Here is a 19,490-nt window from a genome sequence, read left to right as displayed (position 1 = left end):
TAGGATGCCTTGCACACATCCATGGCCATGACTATACTGTTTTTTTATTGATGTTCATTTAATAAAATTTGTATATATATTTTTTTACATTATACATTGTTGTCTTCAATGATTTGCACCTTTTTAAAGTCCCACATCTCCTATATGTTTTGGTCTTGTCTAAACGGCATGTTGGTGCCATATTTCATGTAAACTCTGACACTGATCTCTGACCACATAGCCTCCCAATTTAGAGTGTTTTGGCCATTATTGACCAGTTTAAATGTTGAGGGTCACACTGTATCCTCTACCAGCACTGTCCCCAGCTTGGGCTTCTTTTGGGTTCCCAAGACAGCCAAGGCTTTTTCGGTTTCTCATTCTTCCTTTTATGGAGACTAGCAAAAACCCTGACAAGGGGGGTTATTTTCCTCAAACTGGAGAGTGCAAAATCCGGTGCAACTCTGCATAGAAACCAATCGGCTTTCAGATTTTATTGCCAAAGCTTAATTAAACAAACTGAAGTTATAAGCTGGCCGCCATGCACAGCTGCACCAGATTCTGAGTGCTCCAGTTTTTAGTAAATCTACCCCAAGGTGTTTGTCCCAACTAAATGACTGTCAGTCTTTACCCATGTGAGGAGGACCTGTTATAGTGGTCTACCCCCATAGTACACCAGGCATCTTCTCATTTTAACAAAGCTTCTGTGTTTAAGGCCCCCATCAATAAATGGCTGGAGGCCCCTTTCTAGAACTCTCTTCTCTGACAGGACCTGCATTGCAATCTGTCTTGGCCATTACATTAGTCTGTCTGGCCATAACTGATTGGGCTAGGACCACCTGAAGGGATCTGATCACTTTGCCAGTTGGTCCCTCGATCACAGAGTGTTTAGAGCTCATGTCCCTGGTCTTGTACTGCACTGTGGATGGGTTGTTAGAAGTCTCCTTTCTTCACACCTAGTTGGGCCTCCTATACATGAACATGAGGAGGATTCTTCTTCTGATGTGTTGGGCTGTATGCAAGAAACGCTTTCTTTTGTGAGCACTTCAAGGAATGATGTCTCTTCAGAGCTGCCTTGGATACCCTTATCAAGGATGTTACTGGGGGGGTGGGGGGTAGAAGTATTCATATTCTCCAGCAAACCAAAAAACCAGGGCTCAGCCTGGGAAAACTCACTTGTCATCGTAGGCCAAGCAGAGACCTTTTCATTATCCACAGGCCTTGACTTCCAAAGCCAAGCCCAGTTCCCAGTCTGTCCACAAACCCTGACCTTCCCAGTAACCCCAAAATTTCAGATAAATGTTCTTCAGCATAAGAGGGTGTCCAGACATCCCAAAATGAGGGAACAACTGTTTAGACTTTGTGGATGTTTAGACTCCCAGTGTCTGAAATGTGTGGATTGATGAGGTTGCATTCAGTGGCTACTGGCTAGAATTTCGCTACCAGCCTTCCAGCCTTCATTATTTCCAACCTGCCTGTGTCACGGCACTGATTGGCAGAGCTCCATGAAGATCTAGTAGGGCCTCATTGCCCCAGTACCTTTTGGTAGAACGGTTCCAGAGGTTCTACTCCAACCTGTTCACAGTTGCTTTGGCCCCATCTTGGATCGGAAGGTCCCAAATGTCTTTTATTTGGGTTCATAAATTCTGCATGTAATCTACCAGGTCTTTCATAGCATGCCTTCATAAGGGGCACTTTCTTGCCTCCTGTGAATATCAGGTGCACTTACCTATGCTGTGGGTTCTCTCCACTTCCAGGTTGTGGCCTGCCATTCTATTTTTCTCTTGCATCTCCAGTGTTCATCAAGGTGCTGGCTCCATGTGTTAGCCATGTTGCTGTCTCAGGGCACCCCCATCTTGGGATACCTAGATGATTTCCTGCTGAGGGAACAGTCGGCTCAGGTGCTTGGTGACAACGTAGTATAGACCATCCAGACCTTGCAAAGGTTCTGTTGGATTTCCTAGACAAAAATGTTAACACTCTTCCTTCTCCCAGACTTGGACTCTTGAGTCCAGGATTTGCCCATTTCTTGGCTTCTGCGTGGGAGTCCTGAGAACTGAGGAGACCAATTGCTGTAGTTTTGGGAGAGGAACGTTGTCCCATTCTTGCCTGATATAGGATTCTAACTGCTCAACAGTCCTGGGGCTTTGTCAAATTTCCCATCTTTTCAATAGTTGAAAGATCTGGACTGCATGCCAGCCAGTGAAGCCCCTGGACTCTTCTACTGGGAAGCCATGCTGTTGTCATGGATGCATTGCACGGTTTAGCATTGTCCTGCTGAAATATGAAAGGCCTTCCTTTAAAAAAGACATTGGATGGGAGCATATGCTGCTGTAAAACCTGGAGATATCCTTCAGCATTGATGGAGCTTTTCCAGATGTGCAAGCTGCTCATTCCATACACACTAATACCCCCCCCAAATACCTTTAGAGGTGCTGGCTTCTGAACTGAGCGCTGATAACAAGCCAGAAGGTTCCTCTTCTCTTTCGTCTGGAGGCCCATGATTGGCAAAAATAATGTCAAATTTCCTTTCGTCTGACCGCTCAACAGTTTTTTCCACTTTGTAAAAGACCATTTATCATGGGCTTTGGCTCAGAGAACAGTTTTCCACTTTGTTACAGACCATTTTACATGCGTTTTGGCCCAGAGAAGATGGCGGCATTTCTGGATCATGTTCAGATATGGCTTCTTCTTTCCATGATAGAACTTTACCTTGTATTTCTGGATGGCACGGCAAGCTGTGTTCACAGACAGTGATTTGTGGAAGTATTCCTGAGTCCATGCGTTGATGTCCATCACACAATCATGCCTGTTTTGTAGTGCAGTGCCGTCTGAGGGCCTGAAGATCACCACCATCCAATATTGGGTTTCAGCTTCGTCCCTTCACACAGAGATTTCTCCAGATTCTCAATCTTTTGATGACATGTATTGTAGATGATAGATTTAAAGTCTTTGCTATTTTACATTGAGGAACATTATTCTGAAATTGTTGGACAATTTTTAGATGCAACTTTTCAGAGATCGGTGACCCGCATCCAATTTTTTTACTTCTGAGACGTCTCTAAGATGCTCTTTTTATACCCAATCAAATTGGTTGCAAATGTTCTTCCAGCTCTTCTTGTTAGTATCACTTACTTTATTGGCTTTTTTGTTGCCCTGTCCCAACTTTTTTGAGACGTGGTCCATTTTCTTAGTTTAAACATTTTGATCTGTTTTCTATTTTCTATGAGAATTGGCATTAGATGCCTCATATTTCCAGTATTAGGGGATGGAGGAGTTAATCTGTCCTGATAACCCTTTCCCTGCAGGGCAGTGTGAGGCTCACCATTGCTCATCATGGCACCGCGCACTCTCATCCGTTTTTTTCTCTTCTGCTAGTATTTGAAAGAACTTCTCCCGGCACTGCGCCGGCCTCCCGACCCAGCGTCTCCCATTCCACTGAACTCGAGTACAAAGTTACCTGAACCTGCGGGCTGGAGTCGGTTCTTTGCTCAATAAAGCGGAAAGGAGGTTTCGGATCAGGAAGGTCATTCACGTTATCACTACATACTGCGGCATACAGCGGCTCCAAATTCCCTCCGCGCTCCTCCGCCAGAAATCAGACTCCGCTCTGCAGTTCCCAGAAAATCTTCACGTTAAGTTCACCCCACCTGAAATAGATAGTGCAGTGTTTGGTGGAGGCTGGAGAGCTAAACCTTCCTGATAGTGTTCCTGGCTCTGTACACCATTATGAGAGGTTCCCACCATCCCTGTGCTGAGTTCCCGGGTCTGTACACCCACTGTGCCCATTATGAGGGGTTCCCACCATCCCTGTGCTGAGTTCCCGGGTCTGTACACCCGCTGTGCCTATTATGAGGGGTTCCCATCATCCCTGTGCTGAGTTCCCAGGTCTGTACACCCGCTGTGCCCATTATGAGGGGTTCCCACCATCCCTGTGCTGAGTTCCTGGGTCTGTACACCCGCTGTGCCCATTATGAGGGGTTCTCACCATCCCTGTGCTGAGTTCCCGGGTCTGTACACCCGCTGTGCCCATTATGAGGGGTTCTCACCATCCCTGTGCCGAGTTCCCGGGTCTGTACACCCGCTGTGCCCATTATGAGGGGTTCCACCATCCCTGTGCCGAGTTCCCGGGTCTGTACACCCGCTGTGCCCATTATGAGGGGTTCTCACCATCCCTGTGCTGAGTTCCCGGGTCTGTACACCCGCTGTGCCCATTATGAGGGGTTCCCACCATCCCTGTGCTGAGTTACCGGGTCTGTACACCCGCTGTGCCCATTATGAGGGGTTCTCACCATCCCTGTGCTGAGTTACCGGGTCTGTACACCCGCTGTGCCCATTATGAGGGGTTCTCACCATCCCTGTGCTGAGTTGAAGACTCTACCTTTATACACATTTTCCGGCTGAGTTGGTATTCAGATCCAGGAAAACAAAATAATCAACTGTGTAAGTAGTGCATATTACCTGTTTACAGGATCTTGAAGTTCCCCCTGTGGACATCTAGGAATAGACATGTAAATTTTACAAACAATGTAATGCTGTGACTGCAAGAATGTTACAGTGTTCAGGCAGATTTTTATGCCACCCGTCTCCCTACTCCCCCAGAAGCTGCCCTGGTATCATATTTAAAAAAACAAAAAAACAAATCCACCTTTATGATTTTTCACTATACAGTAGTTATACCAATGAGAGGATTTCTTCCACTAGGGGGCGCCCTCTGCACATCGCTTCTCTCTATATGTCTAACGTGTAGTTGCGGCTCTCTTCCTGTAGGTGTCAGAGGAGGAATACCTTATCCAAGAGCTGCGGAAAATCGAGAGCAGGAAGAAGGAGAGAGAGAAGAAGACGCAGGACCTGCAGAAACTTATCACCGCCGCCGACACCACCACCGAACTGCGGCGCGCCGAACGGAAGGCTACCAAGAAGAAACTGCCGCAGAAGAAGGAATCCGAGAAACCCGTAAGATTTCTCTTCTTCTTTTATTTATTTTGTGTGTTTCTGTCCCCCACACCGGTCCGTGCCGTCATGAGAAAAGAGTCACCACACTGGGGGCTGCAGAAACTTTTCTTCATAATATACATAGCAGAAGAGGTTTGCCATAGAAGGCAGGGGGCACCTCAATGTCCTGTACCAGAGCAGCAGGGGTCATCCCCGCCTCTTGTGCCAGAGCAGCAGGGGTCATCACCGCCTCTTGTGCCAGAGCAGCAGGGGTCATCACCGCCTCTTGCACCAGACCAGCAGGGGTCATCACCGCCTCTTGTACCAGAGCAGCAGGGGTCATCACCGCCTCTTGTGCCAGAGCAGCAGGGGTCATCACCGCCTCTTGTGCCAGAGCAGCAGGGGTCATCCCCGCCTCTTGTGCCAGAGCAGCAGGGGTCATCCCCGCCTCTTGTGCCAGAGCAGCAGGGGTCATCCCCGCCTCTTGTGCCAGAGCAGCAGGGGTCATCCCCGCCTCTTGTGCCAGAGCAGCAGGGGTCATCCCCGCCTCTTGTGCCAGAGCAGCAGGGGTCATCCCCGCCTCTTGTGCCAGAGCAGCAGAGGTCATCACCGCCTCTTGCACCAGACCAGCAGGGGTCATCCCCGCTTCTTGCGCCAGACCAGCAGGGGTCATCCCCGCCTCTTGCGCCAGAGCAGCAGGGGTCATCCCCGCCTCTTGTACCAGAGCAGCAGGGGTCATCCCCGCCTCTTGTGCCAGAGCATCAGGGGTCATCCCCGCCTCTTGTACCAGAGCAGCAGGGGTCATCCCCGCCTCTTGTACCAGAGCAGCAGGGGTCATCACCGCCTCTTGTACCAGAGCAGCAGGGGTCATCACCGCCTCTTGTGCCAGAGCAGCAGGGGTCATCACCGCCTCTTGTGCCAGAGCAGCAGGGGTCATCACCGCCTCTTGTGCCAGAGCAGCAGGGGTCATCACCGCCTCTTGTGCCAGAGCAGCAGGGGTCATCCCCGCCTCTTGCGCCAGACCAGCAGGGGTCATCCCCGCCACTTGCACCAGACCAGCAGGGGTCATCCCCGCCTCTTGTGCCAGAGCAGCAGGGGTCATCACCGCCTCTTGTGCCAGAGCAGCAGGGGTCATCCCCGCCTCTTGTGCCAGAGCAGCAGGGGTCATCACCGCCTCTTGTACCAGAGCAGCAGGGGTCACCTTTGACCTCCACACCAGAGCAGCAGGGGTCATCACCGCCTCTTGTGCCAGAGCAGCAGGGGTCATCACCGCCTCTTGTGCCAGAGCAGCAGGGGTCATCCCCGCCTCTTGTGCCAGAGCAGCAGGGGTCATCACCGCCTCTTGTGCCAGAGCAGCAGGGGTCATCACCGCCTCTTGTGCCAGAGCAGCAGGGGTCATCACCGCCTCTTGTGCCAGAGCAGCAGGGGTCATCACCGCCTCTTGTGCCAGAGCAGCAGGGGTCATCCCCGCCTCTTGTGCCAGAGCAGCAGGGGTCATCCCCGCCTCTTGTGCCAGAGCAGCAGGGGTCATCCCCGCCTCTTGTGCCAGAGCAGCAGGGGTCATCCCCGCCTCTTGTGCCAGAGCAGCAGGGGTCATCACCGCCTCTTGTGCCAGAGCAGCAGAGGTCATCCCCGCCTCTTGCGCCAGACCAGCAGGGGTCATCCCCGCCTCTTGTGCCAGAGCAGCAGGGGTCATCACCGCCTCTTGTACCAGAGCAGCAGGGGTCATCACCGCCTCTTGTGCCAGAGCAGCAGGGGTCATCACCGCCTCTTGTGCCAGAGCAGCAGGGGTCATCCCCGCCTCTTGTGCCAGAGCAGCAGGGGTCATCACCGCCTCTTGTACCAGAGCAGCAGGGGTCACCTTTGACCTCCACACCAGAGCAGCAGGGGTCATCACCGCCTCTTGTGCCAGAGCAGCAGGGGTCATCCCCGCCTCTTGTGCCAGAGCAGCAGGGGTCATCCCCGCCTCTTGCGCCAGACCAGCAGGGGTCATCCCCGCCACTTGCACCAGACCAGCAGGGGTCATCCCCGCCTCTTGTGCCAGAGCAGCAGGGGTCATCACCGCCTCTTGTGCCAGAGCAGCAGGGGTCATCCCCGCCTCTTGTGCCAGAGCAGCAGGGGTCATCACCGCCTCTTGTACCAGAGCAGCAGGGGTCACCTTTGACCTCCACACCAGAGCAGCAGGGGTCATCACCGCCTCTTGTGCCAGAGCAGCAGGGGTCATCACCGCCTCTTGTGCCAGAGCAGCAGGGGTCATCACCGCCTCTTGTGCCAGAGCAGCAGGGGTCATCCCCGCCTCTTGTGCCAGAGCAGCAGGGGTCATCACCGCCTCTTGTGCCAGAGCAGCAGGGGTCATCCCCGCCTCTTGTGCCAGAGCAGCAGGGGTCATCACCGCCTCTTGTACCAGAGCAGCAGGGGTCACCTTTGACCTCCACACCAGAGCAGCAGGGGTCATCACCGCCTCTTGTGCCAGAGCAGCAGGGGTCATCACCGCCTCTTGTGCCAGAGCAGCAGGGGTCATCCCCGCCTCTTGTGCCAGAGCAGCAGGGGTCATCACCGCCTCTTGTGCCAGAGCAGCAGGGGTCATCCCCGCCTCTTGTGCCAGAGCAGCAGGGGTCATCACCGCCTCTTGTGCCAGAGCAGCAGGGGTCATCACCGCCTCTTGTGCCAGAGCAGCAGAGGTCATCCCCGCCTCTTGCGCCAGACCAGCAGGGGTCATCCCCGCCTCTTGTGCCAGAGCAGCAGGGGTCATCACCGCCTCTTGTACCAGAGCAGCAGGGGTCATCACCGCCTCTTGTGCCAGAGCAGCAGGGGTCATCACCGCCTCTTGTGCCAGAGCAGCAGGGGTCATCCCCGCCTCTTGTGCCAGAGCAGCAGGGGTCATCACCGCCTCTTGTACCAGAGCAGCAGGGGTCACCTTTGACCTCCACACCAGAGCAGCAGGGGTCATCACCGCCTCTTGTGCCAGAGCAGCAGGGGTCATCACCGCCTCTTGTGCCAGAGCAGCAGGGGTCATCCCCGCCTCTTGTGCCAGAGCAGCAGGGGTCATCACCGCCTCTTGTGCCAGAGCAGCAGGGGTCATCCCCGCCTCTTGTGCCAGAGCAGCAGGGGTCATCACCGCCTCTTGTGCCAGAGCAGCAGGGGTCATCACCGCCTCTTGTGCCAGAGCAGCAGGGGTCATCACCGCCTCTTGTGCCAGAGCAGCAGGGGTCATCACCGCCTCTTGTGCCAGAGCAGCAGGGGTCATCACCGCCTCTTGTGCCAGAGCAGCAGGGGTCATCCCCGCCACTTGCACCAGACCAGCAGGGGTCATCCCCGCCTCTTGTGCCAGAGCAGCAGGGGTCATCACCGCCTCTTGTACCAGAGCAGCAGGGGTCACCTTTGACCTCCACACCAGAGCAGCAGGGGTCATCCCCGCCTCTTGTGCCAGAGCAGCAGGGGTCATCCCCGCCTTCATAAGAGCAGCACCTCTGACCGCTATTTATTAAACTAGAAAAGTTGCTGCAGCCCGGAATTCGGTGATTCGTTTTTTATTTTTATTACTGATTTACCTTGATGGACCAACTCCTGAGGATTTTGCATTGGAGGTTTGGAGGATCCGCTCACCTGAAGTGTACAAAAATCTTCTCATAGAACTTCCCTTTCATGTATTCACTGAAAACTCACTTCTAAGTCACGTGTATTAGTCTACACCTTCCTATGAAGTGCCTGTTTATTTATTGCCCTTCTTTCCCCTGAATGAAGTGAACTTATTATGACAATGAAAGTGAGTTTCTCAGTGCAGTTTGGGTGTTTATAAACGATATTGCCAAAAGTATTGGGACACATGCATGAACTTTAATGGCATAAAGACATGGATGAGCGAGTTTGGGGTGCAGGAACTTGACTGGCCTGCACAGAGTCCTGACCTCAACCCCAAAGAACACCTTTGGGATGAATTAGAGCAAAGACTGCGAGCCAGGCCTTCTCATCCAACATCAGTGCCTGACCTCACAAATGCTCTTCTGGAAGAATGGTCAAACCTTCCCATAGACACCCTCCTAAACCTTGTGGACGGCCTTCCCAGAAGAGGTGAAGCTGTTATAGCGGCAAAGGGCGGAGCCAACTCAACATTGAACCCTCTGGACTAAGACTGGGATGTCATTATAGTGGAGTTCCAGCCTGGGAAAAGAAAAATGAAAAGTCAGCAGCTACAAATCCTGTACAAATACTGTAGCTGCTGACATTTAATATAACCCGAGCCGAACCATCCAAGGTACTAAAAAGTCAAAAAATAAATAAATAAAATATATATACATCTCTATCTCTGTATATTTTATGTATTTTTTGACTTTTTAGTACCTTTTCTGCTGTTTTTCTTCTGGACTTCCATCACGGCGTGGTATGTCATTACCATCCCCCGCCCTCCCGCTGATATAATATATTCTCTTTTTGCTTGGAACTCCGCTTTAAAGTTCATGTGTGTAAAGGCAGGCGTCCCAATACTTCTGACAATATAGTGTGGTGCGTGCGTGTATACACATATATTGTCAGAAGTATTGGGACACCTGCCTTTACACACATGAACTTTAAAGCGGAGTTCCAGGCAAAAAGAGATTGTTCTATATAAAATCTTCTATGGACACATCCCCATACTGCCTTGTATTGGTTTGGCTTCACATTGATGTGCCGGCTCTGTCTGGACTGTTGTGCTGTACATCAGGGATAGGCAATTAGTGGACCTCCAGCTGTTGTAGAACTACAAGTCCCATGAGGCATAGCAAGACTCTGACAGCCACCACCATGACACTCAGAGGCAGAGGCATGATGGGACTTGTAGTTTTGCAACAGCTGGAGGTCCGCTAATTGCATATCCCTGCTATACATGAAGCCATTGCTAAGCTGATATGACTGGGGGGAACTACAACTCCCAGCAATAGGGCTTTACCCATCCAGCATTTCTTCTGTAGAAGTTGGTGAGGACCATCTTAATAATAACCAGTATGTTGGGTGGGTCGTGCCTAGGCTCCACATCCCCCCTAGAGACAGTAAAAACCTCCTCCTCCTCTTCCTCTTCCTCTTCCTCTTCCTCTTCCTCTTCCTCTTCCTCTTCCTCTTCCTCTTCCTCTTCCTCCTCCTCCTCCTCTTCCTCTTCCTCCTCTTCCTCCATTCCTTTATTTACCAGAAAGGATGAAATTTACAGAGCAAAATGTAGCACAATTAAAGTGACACTAAAGCTTTGTTTAAAAAAATATAAAATAACAAACATGTTATACTTTCCTCTATTGTGCAGCTTGTTTTGCACAGAGTGGCCCCGAACCTCCTCTTCTGGGGTCCCCCGGCGGCTCCTCCCCGCATCATATAACCCCCTAGGAGAAGCTCTCTCCCGGGGGGGGGTTATCTCGCGGTCGCACTCCTGAGTCCAGCATTCGGCGTCCATAGAAGCCGAATGTATAAATCAGGCCCCAGACCTGAAGATCGGCTTCATCCAGAAGATATCGGAGGCGTTTCTGAAAATTAATACATTAATACGAGAGATGTACCGACATTTCAGCCGCTGAAACATATCTGGTGAAAATGGCGTTATCGGCGTATCGAAAGTAAGAGAAAATAATTGGCATAGGAGAAATAGGCGCTGAAAATGCATGCAATTTTTTTTTTTTTTTTTTTGCCATGAAGTTGCTGTGTTTTTACCGCAATTCACAGCAATTTTTATTTATTTATTCTCCGCGATTTTGTGCCGATTTTACCACGATTTTACTGTGCTTCATGGTTTGTTTTTCATAGATCAGGTGACATCAAAAAGGTAACTCAGTTACGTTTTCAATGCATTTCAACAGGGGGAGGGGTGTTTTTTTTTTTTTTTTTTTGTTTTTTTTTTGGTGCGTTTCTTTTTTTTTTTTTTTTTTTTAACCAAAAACGCATCAAGCAGGATTTTTAACACCACAACAGAAGCACAATGGGCCGGTGTGAGGGGACATCCCCCTCTCATCCGGTGCTTCTCCGCTCTCGTCCGTGCAATCGGCGAGCTGGAGAACAAATCGGTCGCTGCTGGAAGTTGATCATAGAGATTTCCGGTGACCAGATGGTCCCCAGTCATCTCTATGGCCGTCGGATGTAAACAATGGCGAGGACTCGGCTGGAAAGGCCAAGAGTTTTTTTTTCTTTTTGATCAGCCTGGAGGAGAGATGTGGGGGGGTCTTGTAGACCTCACATTTCTCCATAAAGAGGACCTGTCACCCACCATTCCTATTACAAGCGATGTTTACATTCCTTGTAATAGGAATAAAACTGATCAAAAAATAAATAAAACATTTTAAAGAGAAAGTGTAAGAAAAATTAAATAACCAATACATTTTTTTTTTAAAGTGTCCCCGCCTACTCTCCCACAGAAGCGAACGCATACATAAGTGACGCCTGTATATGTAAACAGCGTACAAATCACACGTGAGGTTTCGCCGCGGGCATTAGAGTGAGAGCAACAATTCTAGTACTAGACCTCCTCTGTAACTCTAAACATGTAACCTGTAAAAAAAAAAAAAAAAGTAAAGCGTCACCTATGGAGATTTTTAGGTACCATAGTTTGTCGCTATTCCATGAGCGTGCGCAATGTTAAAGTGTGACATGTTTGGTATCTCTTTACTCCGCGTAACATCATCTTTCACATTATACGAAAAAATTGGGCTCATTTTACTGTTTTGTAAGTTTTTTTTTAATTCATTAAACTTTTTTTTTTTAAACGTGTTTGAAAAATTAAAAGTTGCAACAATTGCCATTTTATTCTCTAGGGTCTCTGCCAAAATAAAAACATATAATGTTTGGAGGTGCTGAATAATTTTCTAGCAAAAAAAAAGATTATTTTTACATGTAGAAGAGAAGTGTCAGAATGGGTCCGGTATGGAAGGGGTTCAATTCCTGTAGTTGGGCTTTTGAAGGGTTATTTCACATTTACAAAAAAAAAAAACAAAACAAAACGGCCTATACAGGTAAAGGGGGGGGGGGGGGGGGTCTTGTAATGAAAAAACAAACTGTGCAGCTCTGACTAAAGCTGGATAACGCCCTTCCTATCCGTGTAGGCCATTTTATGTACATACCTCCTGAAGACTGACTGAAAAACTCCCAGGGATCCCATCAACCCAATCCTGCCTTGTTGCTAAGACATAGATAAGACCCACCATTATAAAAGCGAGCTACCAAACCCGCGCACATGTGTGTCTCACTATCTCCTCCATGGCAGCATCACTCCGCTCAGTGCTACTGCGGCAGGGGAGAGAGAGAGAGAGGACAGGCTCGATGGGGGCTTCACTAGGCTGGGGAGTGTCTTGGCAACATCCTAGGAATAAGCCATCTCTGGGAGATTTTCAGGCAGGCTTCAGGAGGTATGTAAGTGGTTTGCACCTATGGCAGGGACATTATTTACAGTAACTTTGGTCAGAGCTCCACAGTTTGTTCTTTATCTACAGGTGACCACTTACCTGCACAGGCAGTTTTTTTGGTAAAGGTGAATTAACCCATTTAAGTGTAACGAAATGGTTCTAAATCCTGAACGTTTTTTACCTTCATGGATTGCCTGCATTAAGATAAAAAAACTGTCCCCCCCCCCCCACCCCCCTGTATACTTACCTGAGCACCATCTCAATCCAGTGCTGTGCCTGTCTGCAGCGTCTCTCTCCTCCCTCTCTTGCAGAGGCAGCAGTGGGAGCTATTGGCTCCTGCTGCTGTCAATCTAATCCTGATAGCAAGGGGTGTGGGGCTGAGTCGCATTGTGTGCGTCAATAGATGCACACGGCCTGGCTTGGTACCAAGCCTACAGGTGCGCCCCCCTCCCAAATAGAAATCGTCTTCCTTTCCGAGAACAGGAACCCAGAGCACAGGCAGGGGACCTCAGAAGAGGAGGTTTGGGGCCAGTCTGTGAAATACCATTACAGAGCCGTGTTTGTTATTGTTTAATATTATTTTATTTTAATTAAAAAAAAAAAAACGTAAGCTTTGTTTAAAATATGGAACAGTAAAAATTTAAAAAGACATCAAAAACGTTTCAACTGTTACATCATAAAACCCTGAAATGTGTTCTGACGTACTAGAGTTTCCCTTTAACCACTCGCCCTCCGGAAGGATTTGCCCCCTTAATGGCCATTTTTTGCGCTACGGCACTGCGTCGATTTAGCTGACAATTGCGCGGTCGTGCGACGTTGTACCCAAACAAAATTGATGCCCTTTTTTCCCCACAAATAGAGCTTTCTTTTGGTGGTATTTGATCACCTCTGCGGTTTTTATTTTTTGCGCTATAAACAAAGCGACAATTAAAAAAAAAAAAAAAACTATTACTTTCTGCTATAAAACATAAATCCAATAAAAAAAGTAAAAAAAAAAAAAAAAAAAAGCAGAAAGTAAAAAATTGTTTTTTTGTTTTTTCAAAATTAGCTGTTTTTGTTTATAGCAGGATACATATTGGCCTAAATTTTTATGACGAAATTCGATTTTTTTTTTTCCTTTATTGGTCACTGGAAGTACAACATGGCACCTCAAGACAAAGAACTCTCTGAGGATCTGAAAAAAATAATTGTTGCTCTACATAATATTTTGTGTGGCTACGATTCTTTTTCTCAGATCCTCAGAGAGTTCTTTGCCATGAGGGGCCATGTTGTACTTCCAGTGACCAGTATGAGAGAGTGAGAGCGATAATACCAAATTTAACACACCTGCTCCCCATTCACACCTGAGACCTTGTAACACTAACGAGTCACATGACACCGGGGAGGGAAAATGGCTAATTGGGCCCAATCTGGACATTTTCACTTAGGGGTGTACTGACTTTTGTTGCCAGCCAGTTTAGACATTAATGGCTGTGTGTTGAGTTATTTTGAGGGGACAGCAAATTTACACTGTTATACAAGCTGTACACTCACTACTTTACATTGTAGACAAGTGTCATTTCTTCAGTGTTGTCACATGAAAAGATAGAAGAAAAGATTTACACAAATCTCACTGAGGGGTGTACTTACTTTAGTCAGATACTGTATATTATTATTATTATACAGGATTTACATAGCGCCAGCTGTTTGCTCAGCACTTTACAATAAAAAGGGAAGACAGTACAGTTACAATACAAGAGGGTTCAGAGGGCCTTGCTCACAGGAGCTTACAATCTAATAGTGTTTATTATCTGATGCCTGTAATTGTATTCTGGGACGTGTAATTCTTCATCTTGGAGCATGTTCTCCGTGTGCAGCACCGCCCCGGTGCATCGTCTCATTGCGTGTGCCAGGTTGTCGGGTATTTGTTTTTTTGCAGATATCTGGAATTAACACCTCGTGCGTGTCTGGAGGCGATGGCTTCTTCCTGATGGGTGCTGGCATAAAATCATTGACAAGTGTCAGGGCGCCCTTGTGCAGCGTGCATGCTAAGAGCCCTCGACGGCCGCTCTGTTTACGCTCAGGGGGCAATCAGGAAACCTTGAATCAATAGCAAGGACGAGGCTGCTCCCCTGAGCTCCCTTTCTGGGTGTTTAATGGCTGCAATCAAACGGCTATCGAGCCAAGTAACTCGGTTCGGCTGTAGGGCGTCTGCAGCCTATCAGGGGTTAATCACATCCTTCAGGTCTGTCGGAAATGAACGATCAGTTGGTGTGCATGTGTGTGTAAGACTGTACGGGGCGTGTGATGGGCAATCGCTTTGTCTTCTATAAGTAGCCTGAATAGTGAGCGACGAGGGTGGTAAAAAAAAGTGTATTTTAAAGTTCTGGACAGAATAGGGAAGGGTTAAAACCCCTGTCAGGTTTTTATGTACTAAAAAGCAGTAAGGACTAAAAGACCGAACAGAGAGTGGGAGGTAGGAAGGTAATAAGCGGAGAGTGGGAGATAGGATGGGTAATAAGCGGAGAGTGGGAGGTAGGAGGGTAATAAGCGGAGAGTGGGAGGTAGGAGGGTAATAAGCGGAGAGTGGGAGGTAGGATGGGTAATAGGTGGAGAGTGGGAGGTAGGATGGGTAATAAGTGGAGAGTGGGAGGTGGGATGGGTAATAAGCGGAGAGTGGGAGGTAGGATGGGTAATAAGCGGAGAGTGGGAGGTGGGATGGGTAATAAGCGGAGAGTGGGAGGTAGGATGGGTAATAAGCGGAGAGTGGGAGATAGGATGGGTAATAAGCGGAGAGTGGGAGGTAGGATGGGTAATAAGTGGAGAGTGGGAGGTAGGATGGGTAATAAGCGGAGAGTGGGAGGTAGGATGGGTAATAAGCGGAGAGTGGGAGGTAGGATGGTAATAAGCGGAGAGTGGGAGGTAGGATGGTAATAAGCGGAGAGTGGGAGGTAGGATGGGTAATAAGCGGAGAGTGGGAGGTAGGAGGGTAATAAGCGGAGAGTGGGAGGGTAGGATGGGTAATAAGCGGAGAGTGGGAGGTAGGATGGGTAATAGGCGGAGAGTGGGAGGGTAGGATGGGTAATAAGCGGAGAGTGGGAGGTAGGATGGTAATAAGCGGAGAGTGGGAGGTAGGATGGGTAATAAGCGGAGAGTGGGAGGTAGGATGGGTAATAAGCGGAGAGTGGGAGGTAGGATGGGTAATAAGCGGAGAGTGGGAGGTAGGATGGGTAATAAGCGGAGAGTGGGAGGTAGGATGGGTAATAAGCGGAGAGTGGGAGGTAGGATGGGTAATAAGCGGAGAGTGGGAGGTAGGATGGTAATAAGTGGAGAGTGGGAGGTAGGATGGGTAATAGGCGGAGAGTGGGAGGTAGGATGGGTAATAAGCGGAGAGTGGGAGGTAGGATGGTAATAAGCGGAGAGTGGGAGGTAGGATGGTAATAAGTGGAGAGTGGGAGGTAGGATGGTAATAAGCGGAGAGTGGGAGGTAGGAGGGTAATAAGTGGAGAGTGGGAGGTAGGATGGGTAATAGGTGGAGAGTGGGAGGTAGGAAGGGTAATAAGCGGAGAGTGGGAGGTGGGATGGGTAATAAGCGGAGAGTGGGAGGTAGGAAGGGTAATAAGCGGAGAGTGGGAGGTAGGATGGGTAATAAGTGGAGAGTGGGAGGTAGGATGGGTAATAAGTGGAGAGTGGGAGGTAGGATGGGTAATAAGTGGAGAGTGGGAGGTAGGATGGTAATAAGCGGAGAGTGGGAGGTAGGATGGTAATAAGCGGAGAGTGGGAGGTAGGAGGGGTAATAAGCGGAGAGTGGGAGGTAGGATGGGTAATAGGCGGAGAGTGGGAGGTAGGATGGGTAATAAGCGGAGAGTGGGAGGTAGGATGGGTAATAAGCGGAGAGTGGGAGGTAGGATGGGTAATAAGCGGAGAGTGGGAGGTAGGATGGGTAATAAGCGGAGAGTGGGAGGTAGGATGGGTAATAAGCGGAGAGTGGGAGGTAGGATGGGTAATAAGCGGAGAGTGGGAGGTAGGATGGGTAATAAGCGGAGAGTGGGAGGTAGGATGGGTAATAAGCGGAGAGTGGGAGGTAGGATGGGTAATAAGCGGAGAGTGGGAGGTAGGATGGTAATAAGTGGAGAGTGGGAGGTAGGATGGGTAATAAGTGGAGAGTGGGAGGTAGGATGGGTAATAGGCGGAGAGTGGGAGGTAGGATGGGTAATAGGCGGAGAGTGGGAGGTAGGATGGGTAATAAGCGGAGAGTGGGAGGTTGGATGGGTAATAAGCGGAGAGTGGGAGGTAGGATGGGTAATAAGCGGAGAGTGGGAGGCAGGATGGGTAATAAGCGGAGAGTGGGAGGTAGGATGGTAATAAGCGGAGAGTGGGAGGTAGGATGGGTAATAAGCGGAGAGTGGGAGGTAGGAGGGTAATAAGCGGAGAGTGGGAGGGTAGGATGGGTAATAAGTGGAGAGTGGGAGGTAGGATGGGTAATAAGTGGAGAGTGGGAGGTAGGATGGGTAATAAGCGGAGAGTGGGAGGTAGGATGGGTAATAAGCGGAGAGTGGGAGGTAGGATGGGTAATAGGCGGAGAGTGGGAGGGTAGGATGGGTAATAAGCGGAGAGTGGGAGGTAGGATGATAATAAGCGGAGAGTGGGAGGTAGGATGGGTAATAAGCGGAGAGTGGGAGGTAGGATGGGTAATAAGCGGAGAGTGGGAGGTAGGATGGGTAATAAGCGGAGAGTGGGAGGTAGGATGGGTAATAAGCGGAGAGTGGGAGGTAGGATGGTAATAAGTGGAGAGTGGGAGGTAGGATGGGTAATAGGCGGAGAGTGGGAGGTAGGATGGGTAATAAGCGGAGAGTGGGAGGTAGGATGGTAATAAGCGGAGAGTGGGAGGTAGGATGGTAATAAGTGGAGAGTGGGAGGTAGGATGGTAATAAGCGGAGAGTGGGAGGTAGGAGGGTAATAAGTGGAGAGTGGGAGGTAGGATGGGTAATAGGTGGAGAGTGGGAGGTAGGAAGGGTAATAAGCGGAGAGTGGGAGGTGGGATGGGTAATAAGCGGAGAGTGGGAGGTGGGATGGGTAATAAGCGGAGAGTGGGAGGTGGGATGGGTAATAAGCGGAGAGTGGGAGGTGGGATGGGTAATAAGTGGAGAGTGGGAGGTAGGATGGGTAATAAGTGGAGAGTGGGAGGTAGGATGGGTAATAAGTGGAGAGTGGGAGGTAGGATGGGTAATAAGTGGAGAGTGGGAGGTAGGATGGTAATAAGCGGAGAGTGGGAGGTAGGATGGTAATAAGCGGAGAGTGGGAGGTAGGAGGGGTAATAAGCGGAGAGTGGGAGGTAGGATGGGTAATAGGCGGAGAGTGGGAGGTAGGATGGGTAATAAGCGGAGAGTGGGAGGTAGGATGGGTAATAAGCGGAGAGTGGGAGGTAGGATGGGTAATAAGCGGAGAGTGGGAGGTAGGATGGGTAATAAGCGGAGAGTGGGAAGTAGGATGGGTAATAAGCGGAGAGTGGGAGGTAGGATGGGTAATAAGCGGAGAGTGGGAGGTAGGATGGGTAATAAGCGGAGAGTGGGAGGTAGGATGGGTAATAAGCGGAGAGTGGGAGGTAGGATGGGTAATAAGCGGAGAGTGGGAGGTAGGATGGTAATAAGTGGAGAGTGGGAGGTAGGATGGGTAATAAGTGGAGAGTGGGAGGTAGGATGGGTAATAAGTGGAGAGTGGGAGGTAGGATGGGTAATAGGCGGAGAGTGGGAGGTAGGATGGGTAATAAGCGGAGAGTGGGAGGCAGGATGGGTAATAGGCGGAGAGTGGGAGGTAGGATGGGTAATAGGCGGAGAGTGGGAGGTAGGAGGGTAATAGGCGGAGAGTGGGAGGTAGGAGGGTAATAAGCGGAGAGTGGGAGGTAGGAGGGTAATAAGCGGAGAGTGGGAGGTAGGAGGGTAATAGGCGGAGAGTGGGAGGTAGGAGGGTAATAAGCGGAGAGTGGGAGGTAGGAGGGTAATAAGCGGAGAGTGGGAGGTAGGAGGGTAATAGGCGGAGAGTGGGAGGTAGGATGGTAATAGGCAGAGAGTGGGAGATAGGATGGGTAATAGGCGGAGAGTGGGAGGTAGGAGGGTAATAAGCGGAGAGTGGGAGGTAGGAGGGTAATAGGCGGAGAGTGGGAGGTAGGAGGGTAATAAGCGGAGAGTGGGAGGTAGGAGGGTAATAGGCGGAGAGTGGGAGGTAGGATGGTAATAGGCAGAGAGTGGGAGATAGGATGGGTAATAGGCGGAGAGTGGGAGGTAGGAGGGTAATAAGCGGAGAGTGGGAGGTAGGAGGGTAATAGGCGGAGAGTGGGAGGTAGGAGGGTAATAGGCGGAGAGTGGGAGGCAGGATGGGTAATAGGCGGAGAGTGGGAGGCAGGATGGGTAATAGGCGGAGATTGGGAGGTAGGATGGGTAATAGGCTGAGAGCGGGAGGCACAGCTCTGCATTGGATGGAGGGCGGGAGCTGCATGAGTTAGTGATTGTAAAGTCTGTCTTTTTTTCCCAACATGTTATACTTACCTCTTCTGTGTAATGGATTTGCACAGAGCAGCCTGGATCTTCCTCTTCTCGGGTCCCTCTTCGGTGCTCCTGGTCCCTCCCTCCTCATGAGTGCCACCACGGCAAGCAGCTTGCTATGGGGGCACCCAAGCTGTGTCCGCTCCCTGTGCCCATTCAGACACAGAGCTGCAGCCCACCCCCCCCTCTACTGATTGGCTGACTGACTTTGACAGCAGCAGGAGTCCATGACGCCGCGCTGCTGTATCTCAGCCAATCAGGAGGTAGAATCTCAGATGGCTGAGACACTTGTGGACAGTGATGGGGCTCAGGTAAGTATTGATGGGGGGGGGGGGGGCTGCTGCACACAGAAGGCTTTTTATCTTCATGCATAGAATGCACCTTCTGCCTTTACAACTCCTTTAACTTTCCAAGATTAACCAGTAGCTGATTGGTGGCTAGGATACAGGGGCGGTCCTGGCCACCAACCACATGCTATTTAATCTGAAAATGTATCTGCCGTTTGCTCCCGCTCCCACCCTCCATCCAATGCCTCCCGCACTCATCTTATTACCACCCTGCCCCCCCCCCTCTCCGCTCGGTGTTGAGAATGACAGCGGCGGAGGTTGGGGGACTCCTTATTAAAAGGGACACTAAAGGTTCCCTTTTTTTTCTTTTAAAATAACAAACGTGTTATAATTGCCTCCTCTGTGCAGTTGGTTTT

General features: G+C 49.9%; 1 protein-coding gene across 1 annotated transcript in view; it reads left to right on the top strand.

Annotated features, from left to right (window-relative positions):
• Window positions 1-19,490, top strand: part of DMAP1 (DNA methyltransferase 1 associated protein 1) — a gene marked incomplete in the record, with an annotated part of 87,469 nt that overhangs the window by 52,730 nt on the left and 15,249 nt on the right. The window contains 1 exon segment of the mRNA XM_073593984.1: window positions 4,747-4,932. Within this exon segment, the coding sequence (XP_073450085.1) occupies window positions 4,747-4,932 (186 nt within the window).

This window comes from Aquarana catesbeiana, linkage group LG07 (genome assembly GCF_042186555.1).
Source record: "Aquarana catesbeiana isolate 2022-GZ linkage group LG07, ASM4218655v1, whole genome shotgun sequence".
Taxonomy (NCBI): Eukaryota; Metazoa; Chordata; class Amphibia; order Anura; family Ranidae; genus Aquarana; species Aquarana catesbeiana.
The sequence above is the reverse complement of the archived record's forward strand: the minus strand, read 5'-3'. Positions and strand labels throughout refer to the sequence as shown.